Below are 17,040 nucleotides of genomic sequence, written 5' to 3'. Positions count from 1 at the left end.
CTATTATTTTCACATCTATTACACAGTTTTATGCACTTCCCTTTTCTGCATTCCACACTTTATTTGAAACATTATAAACTATAAAAGGTAAAAAATTATGGAAGTTCAGTAGGTGAAAAAGCGGGGAAAACGACCTAAGTTCGACCTAAGTGTCACTATCAGCCATTGACTGTTGCTGATTGGCCCAGAGGCCTGCTACGACCTCCCTGATTGGCCTAAAATGCCACCATTACAAAATTTGACAATAAGGTAGCATTAGAAAGTGTCCAGCAATATTGAAGATGTCTACTGGGTCTTACGAAGCTTCTAGTCGATAAAAGTGAAATACATTGTCATCTGTTGGTGCCATAGACATAGCATGCGAAGCTTTAGAATATTTTATCAAGCCAATGCAATGATAATACAAAAAAAAACATTTTAAAATTTGTTACGTTATGCACGGTGATTTTGGTGCGAAATTAAAAAGTGAAACTTAATAATGAACTTATTACCGTTAATAATGAACTTATTACAGCGAAACTTGTGGCAATAAGAGATCCCTCACTGTAGTCTATTAATCTAAATCAAGTCATTGTATCACTTCAGTGTCCCATTAAAAAAACTTGACCATAAGTCTCTCGTCCCCTTTGTAATTTGAATTGATAATATTTCATTGCACAATCACAATAAAAAAACTACAATAAAAAATGAGTGAGCTTTTTTGGTCGTGTTGTTTATTTGCCAAATAGCCAAGACCCATTTTCGTGCAGCTTGAATTGCCACTAGGTTGTTCATATCGAGGCAAAAACAGCGCATACTGACGAGGACGGTCTACATTTTCTTGTTCTGTCCGCATTAGCACAGGCTGTTTTCCCATCAATGGAGTGCTCAGTTTTGACATCCCTTTAAGCACAAGCCAGTAATTTTTATGCACTACTTTTTCTGATACCTCCTATAGACTCTTCAGTTTAGTTAATTCAGACTGAAGTATAAAAACTTCCATTGTGAAATTGAAATGCTATGAAATGGACTTTCTCTCTACTTTTGCACCAATAGAATACTCACATGTGCTTACTGACAGAATAACCAGAATAGGTTACAACAAAGAATACAGCAGAGAAAACTTTAGCAGTACAGAACAGAAGCATCTAGAGGTTATAAACTGCAGACGCAACACAAGCATTATGAGTGATCGAAGCACCAGGAAAATAAAAAGTTGCTCATAATGTGCCCAGTATATGGTGGAGCCCCAGCTGCTTCAAAATATTTGACATTCTACATGTCACTCTTTCAGTGTCCCAGGCAATCGGCCCTACGTACTGGTAAAAGGCAATCCTCTGGTTTCTCTATGAATGAACAGTCCAATTATAACCTGTTCTCTTGCAGCTTTTCAGGATGCAATTTTAACCATTTGCAGCTTTCATAGATGCAGCCAGAGGCGCCTTAGTGTGCCTTGATACACATGGCATGTGAAACACGCTTTTGTCATGACAAATTTTCAGATGCCACTCATTGTTCATGTCTGAACAAGAACTCAGGACGACAAGCCGTAACTTTTAGGCTGCTTGTTATTGCAAGCTAACTGCGTACAGCCTCAGTTCCACACGTATCGTTGCTGCTGCAGTAAACTACGACCATTCACATTTACATCCTTAGTCACTTCGCTTGAGATGAGATCCTGTGGGTAAACTGGAGATGTCTGCAAAGAGAAAACAAAATACGGATTCAGTTCCATGACTGTGGGTGTACTACTCGACCACAGTGCCACCAGAACACAATCATGACTTGAACAGTGAATTGAACCTCAACACGAACAGATGAGCACATTTGAAAAAAAAAAAGAGGTGGAAGGCTTTTTTAAATGAAACTTCGGGGATATGTGACCAGAAGTAGAAATTGACGAGAACATAAAATGCAGTGTTCCCTGTTGTAGGGGTGGGATCACCCCCTGTTAAATAATTTTCACCTCATGGCACCTGCATGTCGTGGCTAGCTTAATCACTTCCAGGCGATAGCTGGGACTGTTCTCCCGAGGAGACGCTGCCAGATGGGACCAAGCATAGAGTTTTCAAAAATTAAATAGAGGGAGCTCTAGCACTGCAATTGTTCAGAAACTATGGGAATGATAAGTAGTACATGAAGAGCCTTCTCTTTGTGCTTGTGGGCTTCACAGGCACTTCTGGCTTTGTTCACTGCTGTGTTTTGGTTTTGCTTTAAATAAAAGAATCTACCGTTGTGAACTTCGTGAGCTCATTCGAATTCGTGAGCCTTTTTAAAAAGGTTAAAGTGGAAAAGTGTAAGTGCTAAACTTTGCTTAACTCTGTCTTGCGGTAAGTGGATTCCGGCCACACAGAGCCAAAAGAACGAAGAAGCAGACCTATCCGTGTACTACCCAGATGCCTTAAGATGGCATGAGCTCTTCCTCTTCTCGTGGCTCAGCGTGGTTGGCGACAACCGGCTCTCCAACCCTGCTGTCACACATGCACGTCTGTTGGTGCAATACCGTGTGTCCTTCGCTCAGACTCCTAGGGTGAGCCAAACATCGGTGACCCAGAATTCATTTGCAGTACGCTGCACATGTTGCTATGTTGTTTATATGTGTCATATATTCTTTGTGTGTGCATCTTGCATTAGATGAGGTGATTTGGCATTAATATTTGGCTGAAGAGGTTGACATTATATTAAAGTTCTTATTAAATGTCCACATGTTTGTTGCACAATGGCTTGATTAATTTATTCCTAAAAGCAGCACTCTTCGAGACTGCGGATAAAATCGCAGGCACACTACCAATGCACTGTCATTTGAAAAATTGACCAGCATGTCATCCTTCAGTCTCAAGTCACTGCCAGGCCTATCAGAGCTGTCATGTTGAGTGAACACAGTACTGCACCTGTGGTTGCAGGTTTCTTTTTACACCAAGAATCTTGGGCAAATTAGCTGGAAAAGTGGATGTTGATAAGCCAGCACACAAAGCTATCCATGCATATTCTTGCATTCGCACACCCTGCCGAAGATAAGTCTGACATCAGACTGCAACTGAATTTTATTTCCATCAAAATTCTCATTAGCATAACAGACCCTTCAATATAAATCGCTTCTAAAATGTATATCATTTGCACATTGTTTTACTACGGCACATATTTCTCATAAAGTGAAAGATGTTATTGTCAATATTAGGGGAAAAACAAGGTGAAGGCTCGTGCTGAAGACAACACCTTCACGACTATTAACCGACTTTAAATAGTACAACCTGGTTGATATGTTTCGAAAAAAAATAAATGTACGATACGAGAAAATTAATAACTGAGTCCAGTAAAAGTTTAGACTGACAAGCCCATGTTGACATGACAGGGCCAAAACATCTATTTACGAAAAACATAGAGGGAATGTTCGATTCTTGAACTTCTGGTATCTCACTGGCAGCCAGAAGTCAGCCAGCTAGTTACAGTTTCAACAAAATGGCAACTAGCTGTCGTGATCACGTGTGTTGAAGTCTCGAGAAAAGACGAATAACACAAGATCGAATGCTTAGACAACCAGTGTTCTGTTCTGGCTCTGCGTCTTCCTTGCGGGGTTCTGGGCCGAACAGCCTCGAAACCCCTACCAAATAAAAATGAACACTACTGCCGTGGCAGCAAAGAAAACTGCGCCACGTGAGCATCCATTCTTTTTGCATTGCCAATTGAAGATATGGGACCAGGTTTGCCATAAAGTGGAAGTGATATGCTTGATCAGACACATTTGAGATATGATCATGCGCGATTCACCCCGTCTGTGAAAAAAACTGCCACTCGTTAATGTCTGAACAAGCTCAACTCAACATGCGCAGCACTATATGATATGCGAAAGTGAGAAGCGTCCCCAAAAGCTGTAGCAGCTTGCGGCTGTCACACATGCATGTTTATCAGTTTGCTTTGTGTCTTTACTTGTGACATGCAGCTGTACATTTGCCCCCACTCGTAATCGCACCATCTCGCATGGCGGAACGGGCTTTAGAGGGACCCTGAAATGGTTTTTTTGAAGTTCTGTCAGCGTATAGGCAAGAGCATCATCAAACCATTCGCACCACAAATTTAGTGACACTCCGTCTACCAAAGCCGCTATGGACAATTACTATAACATACCCTCCTTCTCACCTCTGCCTGGCCTTCCCAACTCATGAAGCATGCTGGTATCGCTGGCGATCGCAGAACTTTCATGAGCGTGCTTGACGATTTGGCCTTTTACCCGTCTAGACCTTTTACTCGTCTAGAAGATTGCACACTGACGGGCTGCATGCAATCTCAGAAGCCATGACACAGTGCACCCGGAAGCGCGCATGCCATCTGGCAGCAGAGATGAAGATCGCGGAGTGGTTCGTATCTGCTCCACACAGGCGCCACAACTCCACCAGCCGATGTCAATTCCACACATTCTACAGCCCATGACAGCCAATTAGACCTGCAGCCACGACGACAAGTGGCCACAGCAAGTTGCTCTGTGAATAGGCGAGTTAAAATGCGTTTGGTCGAGTTGCAGCGATCTGCACCGATCTGCAGAGAATAAATTATCCAGTTTAGGCAGAGAGCTCAAATCGGTCTCTACATTACCTTTAAGACTTTGTCTATTGGCCAAATGAGTTTTTACAAATTTGTTAAAACTGTTTGAAGGTCCATTTAAGATATAACTGCAGGGGTTAATGGCATCTGAAAGGGAAGTCTCCAAAGACCCACAATTGATCCGTGAAGTCCTCACGATGATGACGGCGAGCAGCATCTTTTTAGGGGTGAAGCTCCTTCAGGCGTGGGTCTGTACATCTTGTGATGTATGTAGTTGTAGTGGGTAGCACCGGTGGCACATACTTCTTCTAGAGCAGGTATATGCCACAGGAGATGCAAGATGCGAGATGGCAGTACTTGGAGTGTTCACTAGATGGACGCAAGGACGGACAGACTGACAGACAGACTAAAAGATGGATGGGCGAACTCACGGACAGACGGACGAATGCATAGATGGGCGCACAGATGGTCGCGCAGATGGGCGAAAGCACGGACGGGCTGACGAACGCTTCGCCCCACTCATCATCATTCACTCCGTGGATATGCTGCGATTTTTTTTGGTGTCTGATAGCCAGAAACCTGCCAGATACTTTCCAGAACAAATTTGTCCAGGAAGGTTCCAATGACCTCATGGTAGGCAGAACTGTGCAGCCAGAGCAAAGCAAATGCCAACTAGAAGTGTTCCGTGCGATGGGCGGAGCTACCCGAAAATGAATGCGCTCAAGGAGAAAAGTCCCCAGCGGCAGTGTTACTACGGTTATGTGTCGTGGAGGCATAGGCATTTTCACAGGTTTTGTACTGAACTGTGACGGACTAGAAGAGCGACAGCAACCATTCTTTCCTCAACATTGTTAGCTATGCAGTGTTCCCCCAATCAATGTTTGTCTGGAAGTGTGCATCTGTGTACTGTGCTATGGATGAAGGATTTGTGATGCTCAGCAAAATCGTGCCATGTGCTTGCAACACAGAAGTCTTTTGTATCATAAGCGGCACTGGCCGATGTTGAGCACTTTCATGAGGCTTATCGAAAGCCCTGCTGTGCATGTCCGGGGAACAGCGATGTCACATGGTGCGCTGCAGAAAGCCTGGAAGCTCCTAGAGTGACATGTCACTTGTGGGCTGGAATTGCGTGAGCTCGCTCGTTAGCCGGTTTGTTTGTTTGTGCATCCGTCGTCAGCCTATGCATCCGTCTGTCTGTCTGTCTGTCTGTCTGTCTGTCTGTCTGTCTGTCCATAGGTCACGCTACAGATATCCTGGCAAAGCAGAGCTTAACTACTGCTAACTTTTTTTAAAGCCGTTAAAAGATTTAGATGACCAGCATTGCCACCTGCCTTTGGGTCAGTGTGTGGTTGACCGACAGTGGCGGCAATCAAACAATTAAAAAAAAGAATGAAAGGTACAAATGAGCAAAGCAGCGTGGAGGAGGGGAATGAGGCAGCACCGTGAAGAAGCCACCGTCACTGCATGTCGGCAGTCTGCCACTTAGCACTTCACAATTACACGTTTTTAAACACCTGAATGAAGAGTTTTTTGGCTGCAGTACTTATCCTATAACTGCAGTTTTTCGCAGTGATGAAGGTATCTGCCGAGTAGAATTTTTCTGGGAGAGTATTAACTCTTTCATTAGCGTGAGAAAATGGGTATTTGTCATATGTCTCAAGAAAAATTATTTTGCCAGTTAGCAAAGTACTCAAGCACAGATTGCAGCTTACCAAATTATGCATAATAAAATGCTCTTTCCAGAAAATTATAAGTTGTAGCACGACCAAACTACTTCGAAATGTATAAAAATGTGAAAAGTGTGCAATTTTGCTTGACAACAAGTAAACACGGCAATAAAAAACAAAATACAGTAGAACCCCGCTGATACGTTTTTCACGGGACCGTTAAAAAAAAACAACGTAAGAGCCGGGAAACGCAAGAGCTGAGAAACGTGAAAAAATGAGAAATAAGGAGTAGTGGTGAACTGCACATAGTTTTATTTTAATTCTTTCGCTTGAAAAAATCATGCAGTATTGCCTGGCGCATCTTCTCACGCCCGACGAGCACAAGGCATTTTTCAAGCACCTGTAGTGCCATGTGGCTCTCGCCATTGTCACTGGTGCGCACATATCTTCCCAATAAATCCAGTGCCGCTACGGCCGATGAGGACGTTGGCTCCGGTATCCGCTCCACCTCCTTCTCGACTTCCTCGTCACTGGCGCATGGTTCGGCGCACTCAGCCACGATGTCGTCGACGGATAACATCGCGGAGATAATAACAGCGTCGTCAACAGAAGTGTAGTCACTGTACGCGATTCCACTGGCACCAACAGTCTCCATGGCAGTGTTCAGTTCGTCTCAGTCTGTGAATGCACCGTCTCCAACAGCTTCTGTTGTGTCATCTGCGCGCACACCGAAACACTTGTTGAAGCAGTGTTAAACTGTAGCAGCAGTGACGGCACTCCACGCTGATGCTAAATAATGCATGGCATCTTGCATTGCAAATAATGCATGGCTTGTTTGAACCATTCGAAAACGGCCTTGTCAAGATGCACGTGCTTCGAACTCCGGGCTTGCTTGCACTTGAGGTCGAAGGTTCGGGCATTTTCTTCAATTTCGATCCATTTTGCAACAATGGAGTTCAAGGTGGAAGGCGTCAGTCCTAACTCCTTCGCTATGCACACCTCCTTTCGCGTCGGGTTCTCTTTCACAACGCGAAGAATGTTCAACTTCTCTTGCAACAAAATTGATTTCCGCTTTCTTGATGTCATCTTGTTTGAAGACTATTTGGAGCGTTGAAAGTGTAAAGGCACTATGCTGCACGCTCGTATAACCTGTGCAACGACCGACACGAAACAAAAGCAATGCGAGTAGACCGCGGCAAGCACGGGTAGCACGGGCACACATGGGCGATGGTGATGGCGATCGGGCTATACCCTTTGAATCGGGCCACCTGCGCGACCCAATGCGATAATTTCCAGCGTGACATCCCAAGAAAACAAAAACAGGTCTCGGAGACCTTACTTTTACAGATGCCAAAACCAATTTTGGGGCCCCAACGCGTCATAGACATAATCTTTGTTGGAGTGCAAATATGGATCTCAAAGGTCATGCTTTCACTGGCATGAACCTAAAATACGTCATAGGTGTTGCCCCGGCACTTTGGACGGCCAATCCCATCGTCAAGCAGCCAAGCCAAGCTACATGAAAGACAACATGGGCGCTTGGGCTTGAGCGTCGTGGCACTTTGCAACGTATGATGCGGGAACGGTCCTACAGTTGCGACGCAGCAGCGGGGTTCCCAATGCATTGGATCTTATGGGAGCTGTGCCGGGACCGGCTGAAAACGACGTAACAGCCAGGAAAACGCAGCACACGGGAACGCAACAGCAGGGTTCTACTTTATATGCAAAAACATTGAAATATAAAATAAAAATCAAAACATGAATTTCGAAGATAAATGATCAAAAAATAGCATGAAAAATAATTCATGTTGTTCAAAATGTTCCTATTAAAATAGACAAAATAAATCTCACCCAAGGTACTGCTTCATTTATCATGCCTTGCCGTGAAACAGTTTTTCATGGGACACAGATGCACTCGTATACTTTCCACATACATTTTTGTTCTGTCTTGTTTTGTGTTTTCACGAGAAGAGCCTGCTTGTGGTTCGAGTACAGATGCATAACTGTGATGTGAACAATGCCCCTATACATAAGGTGATGTATAACTTTATCACTAACTATAAAGGAGGTCAATAACTTTATCAGTTCATTCAGCGTCACCTCCCACCGCATAGGTTAGTGTTCCAAAATATGCAACCAAGCATATTTATTTGTATTTTCGCAGATAGCTCTAAAAAAAAATCGCGGGCAGACCTGATACGCGCAGACCTGAAATGTCTCGTGCTGCTCTGTAGTGCGGGACCAGGTGTGCTTCGGTGCTTTTCTTGTCGCGAGGATAAGCTCTGCAGCCGGCACCAGCACATCGTGCCCCAGCAAAGCGTGGACCTTGCACCATAACCAGAGTAGCTCTAAATATGCGCACAAACCTCAACAGCTGTGCATGTGTGACGGAGGAGACCGCAAGACTGAAACAAACCCGCCTAAACAACTCCAGATGTCCAAGGCTGATGCAAAAGATCATTGCCATTAGACCTTGAAGCTGACGTGCGGTTACCTTCAAACTTGTTGCCAGGAGTCGGGAAATAATTATTCCACACAAAAATATTTCCGAAGGTCCACCGCGTGTCTAAAGGGGGGCCTTCTCAGCCAGTTTCCAGGAGCTTTGGCTTCACTTGCATCATTATATCATATACAGGGCCGCACCTAGTGTCACTAGTCGCTCCGATGCTGTCGTCACGCGTGCATGGGTGCACACCTGCACTAAAAAAAAAAAAAAAAAGCGGCGCACGTAACTATCTTGCAACGGCATATAAATTAGTACGGATGAGCTTTAGAGTCTGAGGACGATAGCACCTCAGCTTGAAGTTCTATAGCGCCGATTTTTTGTGTCAGCCCGAGACATCCACAGCTGTTCATAAGTTTGCTTGGTTACGGCCTCAAGTTGTCTCCCCGGTCGCATATGCGCAGCTGCTGACCTTCGTGCTCAATCTCATAGCTACTTTGGTTACGTGCGAGGTCCACAGGTCACTGGGCACGGTGTGCTGGCGCTGCTGCAGAGCTTCTCCTCAACACAAGACGGCCACCAGAGCACATCTAGGAGCTGAATGCAGAGCAGCGCAAAAAGTTAGAAAGTTATACAACTATGCACGACATTGTTATTTTTCTAATAAGTGCAAATGTACAAATAAAAATGCTTCGATGCACAAATTGGAACGCCAACCTATGCGAAGTGAAGCGGCTCACGGAAATAGATGATGCTAGAGGAAATAGCGATGTTCTTTGGACATATTTTTATTAGATGGATTATTCACATCATGGGAATCCACATATACTTGAACACCTACAGGCTCTTATTGCAAAAAACTGAAATTAATTGAAAAAGTGTATGAGTTTTCTTGGATCTCACGAAAATACAAGCAATGCTTCACTGCATGGCACGAGCAATGAAACAACACTTCGGTTATAATTTTCTTTGTCTATGTGAATAGAGACATTCTGTACAACATTCATTATTTATTATACTATTGCTGGGTCATTTATCTTCAAAATGTATATTTTGAATTTTCTTTTTTTTTCATTTTTTTGCATATATAGTGTTTTTTATTGAACTGCTTGCCAGTTGCCTACCGAAAATTACACACTTTTCACATCTTTATTCATTCTAAAATACTTTTGTCGTGACAAAATGTACATTTTTGAAAAGAGCATTTCATTGTGCAAAGTTCGGCATGCAGCAATGCATGCTGGAGTACTTCTAAAACTGGCAAAAACTAAATCCAGAGACATATAAAAGTAACAATTTTATTGCGGTAACACAAGAGTTAAACAACACAAGTACGACATGACAAAATAACACGTGGCCTCGAATGCCCTCACTGAACGCATGAAATCTACAGGCCACCAAATTGACTTATCAAGCGCACGTGTTCTGTTCAAAGAAAAGAAGCTTGCATAATGCTTGCACCTAGAGTCCCTGTGTATATGCTGAACAGAAGTGATAGGACGCTTCTGAGAAAAATACTTTAGGAGCTTACGTCCCGTGTTTAGGCGCACTTAAATATGTTGCGCCTATGCCTATCTTACGGCTATTATTGTGAAGAAGGCTCCCGCATCAGGTGCCGATACGGGAGCCTTGTGTTCTTTTGGTCAATATCTTTTAATGCTTACACTTATGCGTTGCCTTTTTTTTTTACTTTTTTCATGCCTCTTCTAGCAGTTGACTGTAACTGCAGCCAAAGGGGCCATTTTTTTTTAAGGGTACTCACTAGGCTTGTGCGAATAGTGAATTTTAGGTTCGAAACAAATAGTGATTTTTGTCGAATAATTTTGAATTCGTATAGTATAGTATATCACGTGTTACAAAGCCATTGGGCATAGCTTTCATGACCGAATTAACCAGTACAATATACCGTATTTACTCGCATAATCGGCGCACTCGCATAATAAGCGCACCCCTGGTTTGGTCGCGGAAAATTCAATTTTTTTTTAATTCCGCACATAATAGGCGCACCCCGAACTTGGCCGTGATCAGAAACGATTCTACCCCCCAGCGGTACAGTTGGAACGCGGTCCCCGTACCCTGAAGAAAAAAAGAAGGCAAAACAACGAGCAAATAAAAAAAATTCGAAGTGCAACGACCTAACCAACGTGTTTGTCGAAATAAAACTTGAAAAAAAAAAAAAGCGTCCATAAGTGAAAAAAAAAAAAAAAAACGGCTGTTCCGTCAATTACTGATACCCCCCAAATCGCCGCGCTTTTTAGAGGTCACGTGTACAACGCCGGGGGCTCGATCGCCATCACCACCATCAGAGAAAAAGAAAGAAACGCCATTTTGCAAGCGGTGTGCGTATGTTGTGGTCGTGTATTGAACTTTGGTTCCACCATGGGGAAGTACGCGAGCTACACGGCTGGGTTTAAACTGAAGGCAGTGCAGTACGCGCTGGAGCACGGCAACCGGGCTGCAAGCAGGCATTTCGGCGTTGGAGAAACCAGTATTCGGTACTGGAGGGACCAAGAAGAAAAACTTAAGGCGACGAAGAAGACACGACGGGCTTTCCGCGGTGCCAAGACCGGCAGGTATCCGAACGTCGAAGAGCAACTGGTCCGGCATATACGGGAGCTACGACAAGACGGCTGTGCTGTGTCGTTGGATATTGTGCAGACTGAGGCACGCAGAATAGCCCGAGCGCAAGGCATCGAAGCAAAAGAGTTCAAAGCCAGCTCCGGATGGACAACTCGTTTCATGCGGCGCCATGGCCTCGCACTGCGAAGGCGGACCACCTTGTGCCAGCGCTTGCCCGCAGCATATGAGGACAAAGTGGTGGACTTCCACAGTTTAGTTATAAAGCTCCGACAGCAGAAAGACTTCATTTTGACCCAGATCGGCCACGCTGATAAGACCCCCCTTTGCTTTGATATGCCGTGGAACACAACAGTGGAGGAGAAAGGTGCACGGAGCGTCATCGTCAGAACGTCTGGCGCTGATAAACAACGATGCACCGTAATGCTGGCGGTGACAGCGGAAGGGCGTAAGCTACTGCCTTACGTTATTTTTAAACGTAAGACGCTCCCAAAGGCAAAATTCCCTCAAGGCATCTATGTCAGAGTCCAGGAAAAAGGCTGGATAAGTGCGGAACTCATGGTGGATTGGGTGAAGACAGTCTGGGGTCAGCGGCCGGGTGGTCTGGTGTTGCCGTCCATGCTTGTCCTGGACAGTTTTCATGGGCACCTAGTAGACCGCGTACGAGATGAGCTAAAGGAGCTGCGCACAGATCTGGCAGTGATTCCGGGCGGCCTCACATCGATACTGCAGCCATTGGACGTGTCCTTGAATAAACCTTTCAAGGACAATGTTCGAAGGCTGTACACCACCTGGATGGCTGGAGGACAACATCAGCTGACTACAGATGGTAAGATTAAGAGGCCGCCTGTGGAAATGCTGTGCGCTTGGATCGTGGAAGCGTGGCAGGCGATCTCCGACGAAGTCGTCAGGAAAAGCTTCAAGAAGACGGGTATCTCGAACGCACTGGATGCGAGTGAGGATGACATGTTGTGGGGTGCGGATGATTCGGACACCGAAAACGAATTTCCGCTCGGCGAAGATGAATGTGTGATCTCCGACTCGGACTCCGAATAGGGAAAAGGAGGAACAGCTACGACTTTTGTGTAAATAAATTTTACGTGTGTGTGTGTGCAGTTGACGGCTCTCGCTTGTTCATTAAAAGGTACGTAGGTATGTTTGTTTTATGCTGAATCAATTGGTAAACGATAAAGTCGCCTTTTACCTGACAAGTGTGCAGATTTAAAGCGCGAGAACCGAGTTGAAAAAATTTTCGAAAATTTTACCCCGCGTAATTGGCGCACCCCTAACTTCGAGCCGGATTTTCTGAAAAAAAAGTGCGCCTATTATGCGAGTAAATACGGTATATAACATTTATATTGAAGCAAGGCCTCTGCAAAATGCAATTTTTTAGGTTCATAGGAAGTGGAACATTGAATAGTAGCAGGATTTTACTTTTGGTAGATTGCAAGTGATAACCTGTAAAATATGTAACATTTTATTACTAACTATTTTTAGAGCATATATGTCTGTATAATGCCCATTTACTAGTCAAAAGTGGTGAATCGATGTGAGGATGATATGTACAGACCGGTCTACTGTTAATTAAAATAAAAACACCTGCGTGCACATCGTGTTTATATTTTGCTACTTTAAAGGAGCACAGTGGCTTAAATTTCATAAGCAATTGACAGCTCCGAGTCCTGTCGACAGACTAATGCCATGCATGAACACTGTTGCCTTATCCACTAGCTGTTAGCGGGCCGGCAATATTGATGGTGTTCATTTCATTGTTTGCTTCAACAGTGAACAGTGCTGCACATTTCACCTTGAAGTGGGAGTTCGCGGCAGAGCGAATTTTCAACGAAGTGTTTTCGCGGCTTAGCACCCCACCACCGCAGTCAAACTACCTTTACAGGGGTTACACGCAAACTATTGTATTTATTCGCATAACCTACACACTTTTTTTCGCAGGAAATCGATGAAATGTTGGGGGTGTGAAAATCATGCAAGAAAAATTTTTTGCGAGAATTTACAAAGCGGGAAAAAAAGAACATGGTGGATCCCTCTGTCATAGGAATCCGTAAAACAAGTAAAATGTGTCCTTACAAAAGTTGTTTAATCTACATTGATATAAGATAGCTTGCACAATGTCCATAGGCGTTTGAGAGCTACAGCATCGCTTAACGACGATGCATCCACGCTGACACTTAGCCATACGTCTACATCCCGAAAACTAACGTCTATCGTTATTGATTAAACAAACCTTTGAGGTCGTAGATCCTTGTGGTAGCTGTAGTAGTTCATTGTGAGAGCAAAACCAAAGAAATCTTTGCGACAGTCAGAAGCACGTGACAAGATTAAATGCTAAACTTGGGCTAAGGTTGCTTACTCGCGGCATGTTGAAGTTATTCAACACCACCGCCCGACCAGAGGGAAACACAATGCGCGTCGTCTCTTCCCTTTCGGCGGCCGCGATTATTCACAGGGCGAGTGTGAGTGGGCAACGCATAGCTACATCCAGGCGAAACAGGCCCGTTACACAAGCTGCAGAGCTATTTTTGGTATGGATGGATGCTATGAGTGACGCTGACACTCATGCTAAGGTCGCCACCTGGGAGTGTATTAGGGCATTGACAAAAGTACACTTCTGCTATTGCAAACGGGCTGCTTGAGAATGAGCACTTAGAAAGGTTGCATTGAAGGAACCAATTGCAGATGCCACCGTCATGTGAGAGGTCAGTGGTTGATATAAAGGGCTTACTTTTCAAGGCATACACAGCTTACAGCTGCGGTGCAGTGATACATCACTGAAATCTTGTTGGTGGACCCAGACATAAAACACAGTCGTGTTAAAAAAAAAAACATGATGTGGCAGCAAATCGGGATTCTCATGCGAGCAAGTAACTACAAGCTTTAGAAAGTACCAGCCAAGACTTACCTTAAAAATGAAAATACAAGTTTAACATAAGGCAATATATATTTCAGACGCAACAGCTGTAAGCAAATAACACCGAGTTTTAGAATACTGTACACAAAGCTTGCGGGTGTCGCGTTAGCGTTCGTCACTCAACAAGAGCCCGCAAAAGGCTAGCGAGTAACGTCAACCTTAGGATGATGTCCATATAACACAGAATACTCTGCAGTTACCTTCCTAAAAAATAGTTTTACAATCCATTCCCGTCTTAGGAGCATGAAAGGCTTAGCGTGTCTTGTAGCTTTCTCAGCTGCCCATGTTGCCGTCGCCAGTAGCGAACACGAAACTCGTCAACCCAGAAGTGCCTACCGATGGCCTTGTTCTCGTTGTTTAACGCATAATGTATCACTTTCAACTGAAATCAGCCGTGTGGGCGAGTATTGCCCGATAATGTAACCACAAAATGGATACAACGTACACTAATACGTCACAAGGCGCACTTGTCACTTTGGCTTGGCTTGGATTGAGGCTCCGTGCGTTAATAGTATGCATAACGCATAACAGATGATGTCACGCTGTCGTGCACTATCAACATCAGTGGTTGGAAAGAGCAGACGACATTGTGGCTCTAATTTTCGGGGGTGCGATAATTATTCACAAAAAAAAAAAATCTTATTTTTGTAGGACAATGTGGAGAGTGCGAGAATTATGCGAGTGCGAGGATTACGTTAGTAAATACAGTAATATACACCTATTTGTTTATTTTAGTACTCCGAAATTTTCAATATTTCAAATTCGAATTGAAGCGAATTCGAATACAGTGATGTTTGTACCAATATTCCAAGCATTCGAATATTCGTACATGCTTAGTAGTGACACTAATTTGGCCTTGCGATTTTTTCACTGTAATGTGTTTCTGGGAGAGCCTGTTATTCATAACACTACACATCGTTTCCTGCAGCACAGGACCGATTAGTTAATTACAGGCTCGTTATTATCGACCAATGTAAGTTTCAGTTTCAATAACGACAAGTCAACGGGTGCAATTAGCACCATCTAGCGGGTGCAACGCTCGATCTTGTCAGCACACAGAACTGTGAAACACTTTCGCGCGGTTGGCATCAAGAATAGTTTTCTAACAGGAAACGGGACAGCAATGTGAACAAACACAAAATTTTCAACCCATGCGTCACAGGCACGGAGTTGCGAGCAGCTGCCGAGTAATAGTCTCCTGAAGCAAACGCGACAAAAAAAATAAAGTGGCGACTGTGACGTCATCATAAACTGCTGCAGCGCAGTCACGTGAGGAAAGTCCCCATGTGTCTCCTTTGAGTGTGTCAATAGCGCAATGGAGTCGAGCGCCCACACAAAGTGCAAAATTAATATAAAATACCTTCCAAGCTATATTCGCTGTTGATATTTTGCAGATAATATATGCATGCTCATGAAAAGTGATCACGCAGGCCATCTCGAGTGCGAAATCTTGTGTTAGTACGTCTTTAAGCTTTCATCACTGGTAATGCTTATTTTCGCAATAGTCGCACAGACCTGGTCAGTTTCCATGAGCTGACCAGGTTTTTAAGAAAAATTCCCCGACTTTTTCAGAAGGGTCCACATTTCCCAACTTTTCCAGGTTTTCCAGGCTGGCAGACACCTTGTTAACGGACAGTTGATTTTTGAGATGGCAGGAGTGCTACACCATATAACAGAGAAAAGGCACCACGTTATATTTCAAAAGTTGCCAAGTTATTGTGGAATTATTGGTAGTGAATGAGCTGATCAAGCTGCCCATTCAGCCCATACAGAACACCATGATCTGCCAATACCAATCTCTCTAGGACGGACGCTGCTAAGATGCTCCGCATGCTTGCTCGCCAATTCTCCATGTCACTTTGGGATGAGCCTCTTTCATGCAAGATTACGCTTTCTTGATCCTACATTAACCTTACAACTTCCAACAAAACTTCGATGAGGTGACGATACCGTTCTGTGCAGATTACGGTTGGGCGTCGGGTTTACCTGTGTGTACGCATTTCGCATAGGGATGACCGACACCCCCGTCTGTGCACACTGCGGTGATGAAGAGAAAATTCGATACGTCCTGTGCCATGAATATAACAGACAAAGACAATACCTTTCTAATACACTCAACAAGTTAGATAACCAGCTGCTGTCAGAGGAATGTATACTTCGCCAATTTCTAGACTCATCATCACAGAAGGCCGTGCAAGCACTACTGGAACTTCTTGCGAACTACTGGCCTGTTGGAACGACTCTGAATGGATTGATTTTGTTTGCACGTGTGTCTGTGTTTTGTTCTTATTTATTTTTTACCTCTCGCTCTCTTTCAACCTTCTATTCTCCTACACCAGCGTAGCGTAGCATACCAGATACTAGCATCTGGTTAACCTCGCTGCCTTCCTTTTTTCTCGTTTCTCTCTCTACACTGACACCATACAGTACAAGGGCCTGTGCCATTTTGTCTCCACCGAAATGTGACAGCCGCCCACAAGATTGCACCCGTGATCTTTGGATCAACATGAGAGTACCCTTGCCCCTGATTCTCCATGGATAGGGTGTTTGGGGAGGGGGTACAAATTTGTTCTGTATGTTGTTGAGGGGCAGGGCGGGGGGGGAATGCTTTGCTGGAAACTTTGTCGAGAACAATGAAAAGAACAGAGGCCTGTGACATGAACGAAGGGCTCATTCATGCCTCTGTAACACACAGCTATGAGGAAGTCCAAAGAAAACGTTAACATTTCTACCAGTGGGTGACCAGAAGCAGCTTCTTCTTTTTTTTTTTTAAATGCTTATAAAACTTTTGTAGCTTTGCGCTGCAAATGAATGCCTGGCACCTTTTTCGCCCCACACACCGCTGCACCAGACGAGACAGAAAAGACGAAAAATGTCCACTAGGAAGGCAGTCTATCGTATGTCGA

General features: G+C 44.2%; 1 protein-coding gene across 1 annotated transcript in view; it reads right to left on the bottom strand.

Moving 5' to 3' along the window:
- Positions 1-1,529: 1,529 nt before the first annotated feature.
- LOC119169094 (mediator of RNA polymerase II transcription subunit 30) overlaps positions 1,530-17,040 on the bottom strand; it is a 79,803-nt gene continuing 64,292 nt past the window's right edge. Inside the window, exon 6 of the mRNA XM_037420186.2 lies at positions 1,530-1,678. Within this exon, the coding sequence (XP_037276083.1) occupies positions 1,636-1,678 (43 nt within the window). The 3' untranslated portion in view covers positions 1,530-1,635. The remainder of the gene's footprint in view (positions 1,679-17,040) is intronic.

The sequence above is a fragment of the Rhipicephalus microplus genome, chromosome 2, assembly GCF_043290135.1.
Source record: "Rhipicephalus microplus isolate Deutch F79 chromosome 2, USDA_Rmic, whole genome shotgun sequence".
In the NCBI taxonomy this organism is placed as follows: Eukaryota; Metazoa; Arthropoda; class Arachnida; order Ixodida; family Ixodidae; genus Rhipicephalus; species Rhipicephalus microplus.
This window is presented reverse-complemented; position numbering and strand designations above follow the sequence as displayed.